Source organism: Oncorhynchus masou, chromosome 3, assembly GCF_036934945.1.
Source record: "Oncorhynchus masou masou isolate Uvic2021 chromosome 3, UVic_Omas_1.1, whole genome shotgun sequence".
In the NCBI taxonomy this organism is placed as follows: domain Eukaryota; kingdom Metazoa; phylum Chordata; class Actinopteri; order Salmoniformes; family Salmonidae; genus Oncorhynchus; species Oncorhynchus masou.
This window is the reverse complement of record NC_088214.1, coordinates 33,714,333-33,727,320: the sequence shown is the minus strand read 5'-3', so window position 1 is coordinate 33,727,320 and position 12,988 is coordinate 33,714,333. Positions and strand designations below refer to the sequence as shown.

The 12,988-nt window shown below is 43.8% G+C and overlaps 1 protein-coding gene and 1 pseudogene across 2 annotated transcripts in view; both read left to right on the top strand.

Moving 5' to 3' along the window:
* The window catches only part of LOC135518406 (putative mediator of RNA polymerase II transcription subunit 26), a 7,173-nt pseudogene extending 6,823 nt beyond the window's left edge, over positions 1-350 (top strand).
* LOC135514912 (ephrin type-B receptor 1-like) overlaps positions 1-12,988 on the top strand; it is a 334,601-nt gene that overhangs the window by 249,994 nt on the left and 71,619 nt on the right. For both annotated transcript variants that reach the window (XM_064938642.1, XM_064938635.1), the window contains exon 5: positions 8,608-8,943. In XM_064938642.1, the coding sequence (XP_064794714.1) occupies positions 8,608-8,943 (336 nt within the window). The remainder of the gene's footprint in view (positions 1-8,607; positions 8,944-12,988) is intronic.

Genomic DNA, 12,988 nt, shown 5'->3' with positions numbered 1-12,988 from the left:
ATAATATTGTTCTTTTACAGCTTTCTGCTACATATACCTACATTATACATACATATTTTACATACATATTTTACATACATGGTACTTTTATATAAAGCAGTCACATAACAATAATACATTACCAGACATCAACTATTTAAAAGAAATAGTAGTTCCTGTCTTGCCTCATCGCTACAACTCCTGTACAGGCTCGGGAGAGACGAAGGTCGAGAGCCATACACAACCCAACCAAGCCGCACTGCTACTTAAGACAGCGCGCATCCAACCCGGAAGCCAGCCGCACCAATGTCAGCGTGCAAACACAACCCTGTGGTGCCCGGCCCGCCACAGGAGTCGCTAGTGCGCGATGAGACAAGGATATCCCTACCGGCCAAACCCTCCCTAACCTGGATGATGCTGGGCCAATTGTGAGTCGCCCCATGGACCTCCCGGTCGCGGCCGGGTGGGACAGAGCATGGGCTCGAACCCACAGCTAGCACTGCTATGCAGTGCCTTAGACCACTGTGCCACCCGGGAGGCCAAACATAACGCTTTAATCCCAAACCTCAGCCCATCCCACCTATCACCATAGACCGCCCTCGTTTGGTTTCCATGTGCCATATACTTTTCAATTGTGCTGTGATGTTTTAGATCATTTTTTTAATCTTTCTAATCGTATATTATCCACAGATTGTGAGCTAAAGATGAAAACTTTTCCTACGAGTATTATTATATTGTTTTTTGACTGACTATGGCTTTCCAAATCACTCAACAGCTCATATGTTGCCTGACTACAAGATTTTATCTTGCGACATTAATAAATACATACTGTGTTTACCTGCCTAGGATATTAACTGTAGTGTGCATAGACCTGCCTAGAATATTCACTGTAGTGTGCATGTACCTGCCTAGAATATCCACTGTAGTGTGTATACACCTGCCTAGAATATCCACTGTAATGTGTATACAACTGCCTAGAATATCCACAGTAGTGTGCATAGACCTGCCTAGAATATCCACAGTCGTGTGCATAGACCTGCCTATAATATCCACTGTAGTGTGCATAGACCTGTCTAGAATATCCACTGTAGTGTGCATAGACCTGTCTAGAATATCCAATGTAGTGTGCATAGACCTGCCTATAATATCCACTGTAGTGTGCATAGACCTGCCTAGAATATCCACTGTAGTGTGCATAGACCTGTCTAGAATATCCACTGTAGTGTGCATAGACCTGCCTAGAATACCCACAGTAGTGTGCATAGACCTGCCTAGAATATCCACTGTAGTGTGCATAGACCTGTCTAGAATATCCACTGTAGTGTGCATAGACCTGCCTAGAATACCCACAGTAGTGTGCATAGACCTGCCTGGAATATCCACTGTAGTGTGCATAGACCTGCCTAGAATATCCACTGTAGTGTGCATAGACCTGCCTAGAATATCCACTGCAGTGTGTATACACCTGTCTAGAATATCCACTGTAGTGTGCATAGACCTGCCTAGAATATCCAATGTAGTGTGCATAGACCTGCCTAGAATATCCAATGTAGTGTGCATAGACCTGCCTAGAATATCCAATGTAGTGTGTATAGACCTGCCTATAATATCCACTGAAGTGTGTATAGACCTGCCTAGAATATCCAATGTAGTGTGCATAGACCTGCCTAGAATATCCAATGTAGTGTGCATAGACCTGCCTAGAATATCCAATGTAGTGTGCATAGACCACAGGCTAACTGACAAAGATTTTGGTAGCTAACATTGGCCATCTGCCTTTCATAACAACATTCATTTTAGGTTGTTTTTCACATCTGGCTAGCTAGATTAATGCGATTCACATATAGGTAGCTGATAATTATGAAGTCACAAGGTTACGTTTGCTTTATGTAATATTTATTTTTTTAGTCTCTATTGGTCCAAAGTAATGCAGTAGCACAGGAGTGCGCAAATGTACATTTTTATGTGTTCTCCAACATCTGGTCCTCAAAACAACGTACTCAAGAGAACGTCATCAAAGAAGGAACTCGGAGTAGGAGTGTGTGGAGCACGGTAGTATGCATATTGAGAAGCACCTATAGAGATGGAGGGGAGAGCCGGAGAAGTGTGCTGTTGCTTCACTGTGTGAAGAGGGACGGAAATGGAGAAATGAAGTAGCAGTCAGCCCTCTCTCACCATCCCCTCACCCCCCGTGGGACTCACCAAGCCGAGGCTCCACTTCAAACAACCTCCATCTCCCCTTTCCTCTTCCACTAGGGAGGCCGTCAAACCCTCTGTCTCCCAGCACGAGGTCCATTCCCCTCGGCTATGCTACCCACTGTTGGAGGCCTTTGGAAAGGGGTCGCTGTGCACAGCGCTCCCCTCTCTCCACCACCCTCAGGCTTTCCCCAGCCTTCCCCCAGTTCCTGGACCCACAGGCCTCTCTCTGTGTGGGGGAGAGAGGCAGACTGACAGGCCTAGCCGTTAATTGGTGGGAGTCGGAGGGAGTGGGCCAGTGGAACTCTTGCTGATAAGTGAGATACAGGGATGGAGGGGAGTAAGGGAGAACTGTGCTGTGGCTCCACTGTGTGAAGAGAAAGGGACATTGAGAAATTAAGTAGCATGGTTGAGTTCATGGAAAGAGAACCTCAACTCATAACTGTGGCCAATTCTTCCAGATGCTTCCTTGACCTCTGCCGCACACTGTCTGGACCTCAGGCCACAAATCCATAAACCTCCTAACGTTCTGCACTCTAAGAACAGGCTGAGAGAGATGTTTTCTCAGGCAATTCTTCTCTCCTTTTCAACCTTTCTCCTGTTATCCTGTCCTCATTTTCACCACATCTCCTCCTAATTTCTCTCCCTCATGCCTTTTCTCATGTTTCGACTTGTCATGTTATTTTTTTTGTCCATCTTCTCTCCTATCTTGCTCCTTCTCCTCCCATTTCTCCTTGCCCTTTTACCTCCTTTCTCTCCTTTCCTCCAATTGTCATTCTCTCCCTCTCTCATCTTCTCCGTCTCTCCTTCCCTTTTTCTCACCGTCCCTCCTCTTCCTCCTTCTCTCCTCCTCTTCTTCTGCAGTGGTAGAGGAAGCAAGCTGCTGGTTCTGCCAGTAATGCACTAGTCAACAGAGCTAAGCCAGTGTAATTGCCTGGCCTGGGCTAATCCCTCTGCCTGCACTGCTGCCTGCCGTGAGAGAGATGGTGCTGTGCTTTAGACCTCAGCACACACGAGCATTCAGTCTTCTCTAGCGATTTCTTTCACATCCCGTGCTCCTTGTTCGGCACTGATATTGGAGCTTTTGTAGATCAAGCAGACCAGCTCCCCTGTGTGTTAGACTTCTCCGGTTCTATCTGGTGCGGTGGGAGTCCGTAGCATTGAAACAACTTCGCTGGGCACACCGCCATACCAGGGATGTGGTCGTAGTCGCTAATAGCTCCAACTGTTCAAAAGCTAGAGCCAAATCTAGCTATTTTTCTCTCCTCAAAGGTACGCTAGAAACCGCTGCTACTGCTCCGTTTGTCGCAGGCGCTAATAGCGGATGTCAACGGTTACTCACGAGGCCCACGTTTCTATGAACTAAGCGATGCATTCAGCCGACTGAGGGAAACAGGTTGCGCAACACATTCGTTCATGTTATTGCTGCAAGCCCCATGCGTCTTGCGAGACAGGCAATGACTATGGCTGAGCATTGATGTGACGTGATTGACATGATGGGTTTCTCAAGTGCAGATGTTTCTGACATGACCAAATTGATGGTGTGTAGCACCTGTGAGCGACATGTGCTGTAGAAGAATTCAATTGGAGAATTAAGGTGTATGTGCGTGTGAGCCATTCTGTTTAGTTCTCCCTCTGAAACAAAGCTGCCAGCACCAACACGCCTTTCTTTTTCTCCTCCCCCAATTCCTTAGTCAGTCTGTGCTCCATATCTCCACACAGGGAGTTGTAGTGAGTCCCTGAGGAGCTGTTTCCCATTGAAAAGACAAACAGCGTGAAGGAGACCCAGCAAAGCACTGAGATTGGCTTAGAGGGCCAGGTTAGGTAAACAATGTGGTGGGCTGTTTATATTTGGGGCGCTGAAGTGCTCTTGACATTAGCAGGCAGCCCAGGGGGCAAACAAGGGTCGTGGCCTTTCTGGTCCTCCAACAATATGTGGACTGTAGACATTACTCTCTATCCACCTGTTACATGGGATTCTCTATGCCACATCAGTTAGTTGCCAATGGTGGGGATGAGTTTGACAGTAACACTATTGGGCATGCACGTGTACATACATACACACACACTCATGCATGCATGCATAGACACACACACAAACACACCCTAACCCGACTCACCCAACCCCACACAAACTGTCACAAACACTCCAATCATTCTAACACGTCACTAGGAGTAAACAAAACGCTTGATGATCGCGCAGCCGTCCTAATTGTGGCGTGTAAGATGTAAGCAACAATCAAGGCTGACTAGTGCGGCTAAATGAATGCCAGGGTAGGAGCTCGGTAAGTAATGAACTCGACAAATTAAATCCCATGGCAAATTAAAACAGCCAAGGGCAGCCATAATAGCCTGCAAATCACCGGTTAAGTGGCAGTCACATCGGATTTCTCCATCCGTCACTGCATAGGGAAATCTATACAGCTACCAGCAGGAGCCCAGAGACGAGATGCACCGAGCCAAACTCACACCTCTCCTCTCGCAGCCATTTTGTTTTGTTGTATACATACATGAAAACAGACCGCACACAAGCATGTGAATAATGTACATGCAAACAGACAGTGTGATACCATGTCATATGTATTTGTTTCATGAGAAGCCATGTATTATGTAGTCTGACTGTCATATAACACATAGACAGGGTCATTTATATCAGTTCTCACAGCAGTAGGTGTGGCACGTTGATTATATGGACTATATGTATACACATGTATAGTGTATGCCCTCTGTGTGTGTGTGTGATACCCATGGGGCATATTGTAAGTGCAGCTGTTCTCTCCGTCTCTGCCCGATTTCTGCAAACACACACTCTCTCCTCTCCGTTCACATTTCTCTCATTCTCTTAGGCTCCTGCCTCGTTCCTTATCTCGCTGAATTCAATTTGATTCGTGGGGCTTTATTGGCATGGGAAACATATGGTAACATTGCTAAAGCAAGTGAAGTAGATAATATGCAAACGAGAAACAAACAATAGCAAATAAACTCTCTCTCGCACTCGTACACACACCTGATTGGTCAGTTTTTTTTGCATGGGAAACATCCTAATTATGTCTGACTTGCCCAGTTAAATAAAGGTTCATTAAAAAATACAAAATACATTCTAAAAATATATATGTTAAATGTAAGTGGCTTTGGGTAAAACTGTGGGCTATCGAGAGGTGATGGATTCCATCCTCTTTCCGTCCTCTTTGTGGTAGACCATAATAACCACACTGTGGAGGTCACGTCCTCCCTGTCACTGACCCCTTAGTCGTCACCGTGGCGCAAAGCCGAGGTCGCCGAGGAAACACTGCCATTCCGTCACCTCTGTGTGTTCCGCTGCTTTGTCCAAGCGCCCCAGTGCTATCCCACGTGGCTTTGCAGGAACAATGATTTATTGTGGCTGTGTTGACAGAAGCAACTGCCTGCCCTCACCCCTCGGCGATGGGAAACTAAGGGTTGTGTCCTAATACACAAATACAGCTTCCTTCTCTTGTTTCCTTTATTTTCAACTGCCTGCCCTCACCCTCCATGATGGGAAACTAAGGGCTGTGTCCTAATACGCTAATACAGCTTTCTTCTCTTGTTTCCTTTATTTTCAACTGCCTTCCCTCAACCTCTCTGTAATGGGAAACTCATACTACGCTTATACGGCTTCCTTGAATTGTATCCTTTATTTTTTAACCCAGATCTATTCGGGCTATACATTTTCATGTGCTTGAATAAGTCACATTGAATAACTTTAACCCCTTGACGTGGATGATCACATATTTGCGATCATTGTCGAGTGGTCCGTGCAGCGTACAATCTCAAGTATGTGATTGGAACAGTAGCAACAGAATGTATGATGCAACAAATGTGTCTAAACAGCATTGTTGTCTGAAAAGCGTATAAACAATGTTTTGTACTGATGGGAGATAAAGGTCTTCCCAACTTATGTTCCTCAATTTCACCTTTTATTGTAAAAGATAAATGCGAACTGTATCATCCGAACATAACACGGAACACATCCACAGATAAACTCATTCCATAAACCAGTCTAAATAACCGTTTTTGCGCTGACAAAAAAACTATTCATAAGTTAGCAACCTAACAGCTAGACTAGTTTACAATGTACCACGTCTCTGGTGAGCACAAGAGACCAATGTAATGTTGTTTAGAAAATAAATGCATGTCAGCTAAGCTAACACCTGCTAAATTCTTTATGATGGCAGCCATGTTTCTTTATGTTTGACTTGGCGAAAACTCCCTAATCCCCGAATGTCATTCACTATAAGACGTAAATAAACAAAGTCAAAGTCAAAGATGGCTGTGCCCATTGCCTGAAAAATATGGACTTAGTTTAGCCACTTTTCAGCATATTACAAATCTTTGATGTACTTGTTACAGTATATACAAGAACCGGAGCACATGACTTGACAAGTCATTTACCAAGCAAATAAAATCACCTCACAGATCATCACACCAAATACAAGCCTATTGCCTAGCCTAACTGTAGCGAGAAAGCTAAACAGGGAGGAAACCATGTTAGGGGGGTTTGTGGGGGGTTTTCAAGTCCATGGGGGGTAGAAATGGGGGAAGGTATCATGGGGGGATATGATGCAGGAAATATTACTATAATGGGGGATTTTTCAATAAATGGGAAGCAAACACAGGAGACGTTTATACACTAAGTAAAAATAAAACCTCTGGAAAGGAGTTAGAATCTGATGCCGAGTTCAAAACAACAGGGTACTGGGAAAACTCAGACTTCAGTGCGTTCAAGACAACTGGGAACTCTGAAAAAACAAGCTCTGACTGGGAAAAATCTTTTTGAACGGCCATCCATTTCTCGAGCTCCAACTTTCCGAACTGAACATCACTGACGTCATGATTTGACCTAGTATTTTTCAGAGTTCAGAGTTGTCTTGAAAGAATCAGAATGCATGAATTGTCACCAGCACAGTAAATACATAATGATCCATACACACGGTGTGCTACAGTAGAAACGTCAACACAATATATAGAAACTAAGACTCTTTGATAGGAAGGCACACATGTCCAAAGTCCAATTTGTAAGGAAAACAACAATGAAGGCAATGCAGGCACCAGTCAGAAAATGTGCCCGGGGAAAAAGTTTGTGCACGGCCTGTTCTGACTAGAGATGCGCAATGTCTTCACACTTGATCTGGGGAAACACCGGTGAAGTGCTTGGGCTCTAGTTGAAGAGAGACGTTTGTCCGGCTCAGTAAAGACTCAAAAATAATTTGTCCACAACAGTGAAATGGTCTACTTCTTATATGAATTGTTAAGGAGGTTGGAACACACCTCAATTCCAACAGTTGTTCGAAAATAAAACGTGTTGGAAAATAGTTTTAAATTGACATGTTAAACATAATTAGCAGGCAGCGTGCCTTGGTTTGAAGTCAGTCCGGGTTAACTGTCCTGTTGTTGAAGTTGCTTAACGATCACATTTTGGAACAGCGAGTGCATGAAAAAACCCACGCTGGGACGACCGATGGAGATATTTGGAACTCATTTGTGAAAAGATTAATACCTTATGTGAAAAGACTAGATAGTCCTGGATTCACCTTGATTTATAAAAGACCTCAACCCCTAGTCTAACTGCGAGCTTGCGGATTAGTACAGGATAGCTGGTAGCTACAGTCCTGCACGCCTCCCTCTCCATTGGCGATAGCTCATTCGCTGTAGTGATGGACTATAATTAGCATATAGAGTAGCTGCTCTCTCATCACTGGCATGTCCAGAAACCTTCTTTAAGTGGTGAAAACTCTTCCATCAACAGAGCTGGATAAAAACATTCCACTAATCCCAGTTTATCTAAGTCTTTCCTGTCCTCTAAATGGATATGGAGTATGACCCGTTTCTCTCTCCTTGGCAAAAAAGACACAATAATGTTGAAAAACAAGTGTGGCTAATTCCCACTATAGGGCTGACCTGTACTGTGCTGGCTCTGATGTTTTCCATTCGTATTGCCCTTTCCAGCATGGTTCCAGAAATGATGGTGGATGTGTAACCAGGCCAACCAAGTGCAGCTCAGATTGGGTCAGTTCTGTGTGGCTTTGCAGTGTGAAAAGGTTATTACCTTGCCTATCCTATGAGGGGTCCAGGATTTGTGTTAGCTTACTCTGGTTTACATTAAAGCTACGTTCTTAGCTAGGTCTCTCTGGAAAATTTGATTCTTTGAGATCTCAATGGGATCTCCTGGTTAAATAATCAAATCAAATCAAATGGTATTGGTCATCATACACATGGTTAGCAGATGTTAATGCGAGTGTAGGGAAATGCGTGTGCTTCTAGTATGTAATCTGACAAATTCACAAATAAAGGTTGAATAGAATGCAATCCTTCTCATTGTGTTTGTCAATCTCAAGGCCTGTTGGCAAGAGATTCACTGAGATGTCAATGGGAAAACCTGGTTAAATAAAGGTTCCTCTCTGTGTCTGTTTGTAGGCGTTCCCTCGGGCCCGCGGAACGTGATATCCGTCGTGAACGAGACCTCAGTGATCCTGGAGTGGCACTCGCCAAGGGAGACAGGCGGTCGTGAGGACGTGGTCTACAACATTGTTTGTAAGAAGTGCCGGGCGGACCGCCGTACCTGTTCACACTGCGACGACAACGTGGAGTTTGTTCCGCGGCAGCTGGGCCTGACGGAAACCAGAGTGTTCATCAGTAACCTGTGGGCCCACACGCTCTACAGCTTCGAGATACAGGCCGTCAACGGGGTGACCAATAAGAGCCCCTACCCTGCCCAACACGTGTCTATAGACATCACCACCAACCAGGCTGGTAAGAGAATAGTGTGTGTGTGTGTGGGGCGGGGGATTGAGGGGTTCTCTGTGTGTGATGTGTAGTCTCACTGAGAGGGGATGGTCGGCATCATCATCATTATCGTCATCTGTGTTCATGTACATTGTTGGCGTAGTTTGCTGTGTCTCCTTTCTAGTGTACAGTACAAAGAAACAATTTTGTATAGCGTTTCATTGATTGTTGATATCATAATTCATCCCACATTGCTCAGCACTGGTAAACACAACATAATCTCTGCATTTCTGACTCTTGGCCTGTTGCTTCTTCTTTCACAATGTGAGCTGGAGAGAGGTCATTGTGCTAAACCGTGAATTAGTGAGGGGGTGGCAGCTGACTCCAGCTGTACGAGAACTCACAAAGTGAAATATTGAAACTGTCTCTCTTCTATTGTATTATCGCTCTCTTTTCTCGTATGAAAACAGAGGCCTGCTATATAATTGAGTGTGTTGAGGGATGGGGGGATTTCCCCATTGAAAACATGGTGAAGTTCAAAACCCCAACCCAAGACATGGCGTGTTAGGATCTGTGGTGAGACCAGCACATCCCTCCCTTTGCCCTATTTCTGCACCCTTTGTAGTTCCCCAGTTTTATTTACACATCAAACCCTTTGAAACGTATTTTTTATTTTTTTGAAAATGCTGGTTTGAATTTTGCTCCAAGACAACTTTACAGAAATGTTTGCTTCTTAAGCTTCAGTCAAAAGCCTAAAGTAAATTAATCTATCTAAGACAAACAGCAAATACGATTTTTATATACCGTCCTTTCTACTTGATATTCTGAAGGTTGAGACAGTGTTAAGACAGCGTTGAGACAGTGTTGAGACAGTGTTGTGGCTTATCAGATATCTTTGCTGGTTATCTTTCCGGTTTTCTTTTCGAATAACTCGACTTGACTCGGCCTCTCCCTTCACGACAGACTCAGAACAGTCTATAAAGCCACAGCCTAAAACAATCATGCTGTTTTGAACACATCCCTAAAAGAAGAAAAAAAACTACCAAATACAATCCTGGGTGAAATAGCTGGAGGTTGTTTTTATAGGGCTGAACAGGGCCAGTATTCACAAAGCATCACAGAGAGTAGAAGTGTGATCAAGAATCAAGTCCCTCCTCTTATTCGTTATGATTTAAAAGACGTAACCGATCTTATTCTCTGTGATTCTTTGTGAATACAGACCAGTTTCTCTGCTGTTTGCTGTCTTGGCAGCAGTGCCGTAGCTGTTACAGAACAGGCAGTGAGACAAGAAGGGTTTGGGTGTTTAGTACTACATAATGACCAAGCAGACAACTCTTCTGTCCAAGACATTAGCCCGGGATTAGGGCAGCGTGAACCAAGCCAGAGAGTTGGACGGCCGCCTCCTCATCTTTCTCCGTCACCCACTTTCTCTCCTTTTCTCATGTTTGGAAGGCTCTTGCTCTCAAAGGCGCTCTTTCCAACTCCCTTGCGATTTTTCTATTTTTCTCTCTCTCCTATTGGTCATTTCTCCTGCATCCCTCCCTCCTTCCCTTCTATTTCTCTGGCCTTGTGATGGAATGTGAATTCAGCCACTGGAAATGACAGCTTTGGGATATTTTGTCTGGCTGGTCCTTTTCCTACAGTGTTCTTCATGCTCCCGTGGAGTTCCACGGTGTTCATTGTGACACTTATCAAGGGACCTAGAGCACAAAGTATTGACCAAGTGGAAAATTTAAATGAGACTCGTTTCATTTTTCCTGTGTTTGCTGTTATGAGAGAGATCTCAAGAGTGTCTGCCAAAAATGTGGAGTGTATTTGTGTATTGAGTGCTGTTGTGTATTTGGTTTTTGAGTGGTCATTTCGTGTGTGTGTACCCTATTACAGATTTGATTGTTTACAGCATCTTTTCTGGGATTTTCTGTGTTAAAAACATTGGATATTTCTGGTACTTGTTACTCCACCATAACAACATGGTTGAAAGCAGAGCTATGGCGTTATAGAAATGTAAAAGTTGTGAAGCCTCAGGTTTGTGGATTTTGCTGAGTGTAGGTGAATTTGCTTCTTTTTTTAGATACAGTACATACAGTACATGCCTTTTTGCACATGTTGTTACGGTACAGCCTTATTCTAAAACAGATTAATAACCCTCTTTGGGCTAGGTGTCCAGCTAGTGGGATAGAAGCCGACAACATCCGATGAAATTGGAGGGCGCACAATTCAAATAAATACTCATAATATTAAACATTCATGAACATACAAGTGTCTTATATCATTTAAAAGTTTAACTTCTTGTTAATCCAACTGCGTTGTCATATTTCAAAAAGGCCTTATGGCGAAAGCATGCCATGGGATTATCTGAGGACAGCACCCCACATCAACATATTTTTCAACCAGTCCAGGCTTCTCAAAATCACAAATAGAGATTAAATAAATCACTTAGCTTTGAATATCTTCCTCTGTTTGCAATCCCAAGGGTCCCAGCTACAACATGGTCGTTTTGTTCAATAAAATCCTTCTTTATATCCCAAAAAGTCAGTTTAGTTGGCGCCATGGATTTCAGTAATCCACTCGTTCAACATGCAGACAAAGGAGTCCAAAAAGCTACTAGTAAACTTTGTCCAAACAAACAACGTTTCTATGTAATCCTCAGGTAGTCGAACATGTAAATAAACTATAATAGTTCACATGGAAAGTACTATGTTCAATAGGAAAGGAAAATTCATATGCGTACGTCTCCTCCCTCGCACGCCGAAAGACTGATTTGGTCCAGGTGCTCTCCCAACAAAAACTCCAAATACTTGTTTGTTTTTGAAAAGAGAAGCCTGAAACCTTGAATAAATACTGTTGACATAGGAATTGCAATATGGGTGACGGACATATGGGTTTCCAATAGGTTTCCATAATAAGAGCCTGGGAGCTGAAAAAACAACATTCTGGTCTGGATTTTCTTCCGATTTCCGCCTTCCATATCAATTCTGCCATAGTCTCAGACATTATTTGAACAGTTTTAGAAACTTCAGAGTGTTTTCTATCCAAATGCTATTATATGCATATCCTGGCTTCTGAGCCTGAGTAACATGCAGGTTACTATGGGCACGTCAGTCAGGCGGAAATTCAGGATAGGGCCTCCTAGCCCTAAGAAAAATCCTAATCAATCTACACACAATATCCCATGACAAAATGAAAACAGCTTTTTAGACATTTTTGCAAGTAAAAAACTGAAATACCTATTTACATAAGTATTCATACCCTTTGCTATGAGACTCGAGCTGAGGTTCATCCTGTTGTAATTTTTATTTATTTTTTATCTTTATATAACTAGGCAAGTCAGTTAACAAATTCGTATTTTCAATGACGGCCTAGGAACAGTGGGTTAACTGCCTTGTTCAGGGGCAGAATGACAGATTTGTACCTTGTCAGCTCAGGGATTCAATCTTGCAAACTTTCGGTTACTAGTCCAACGCTCTAACCACTAGGCTACGCTGCCACCCTTTGATCATCCTTGAGATGTTTCTACAACTTGATTGGGGTCCACCTCTGGTAAATTCAATTGATTGGACATGATTTGGAAAAAGGCACACACCTGTCTATATCAGGTCCTATTATATGAGGTCCCACGGTTAACAGTACATGTCAAAGTAAAAACCAAGCCATGAGGTTGAAGGAATTATCCGTAGAGCTCCGAGACGGGATTGTGTCGGGGAACAGATCTGGGGAAGGGTACAAAACATGCCTGCAGCATTGAAGGTCCCCAAAAACCCAGTGGCCTCCATCATTCTTAAATGGAAGAAGTTTGGAACCACCAAGACTCCAGCAAAACCGCCCGGCCAAACTGAACAATCGGGGGAGCAGTGCTTTGGTCAGATAGGTGACCAAGAACCCGGTGGTCACTCTGACAGAGGTCCAGAGTTCATCTGTGGAGGTGGGAAAACCTTCCAGAAGGACATGCATCTCTACAGCACTCCACAAATCAGACCTTTATGGTAGAGTGGCCAGATGGAAGCCACTTATCAGTAAAAGGCACACGACAGCAAAAAGGCACCTAAAGGTCTCTGACCATGAAAATAATGGT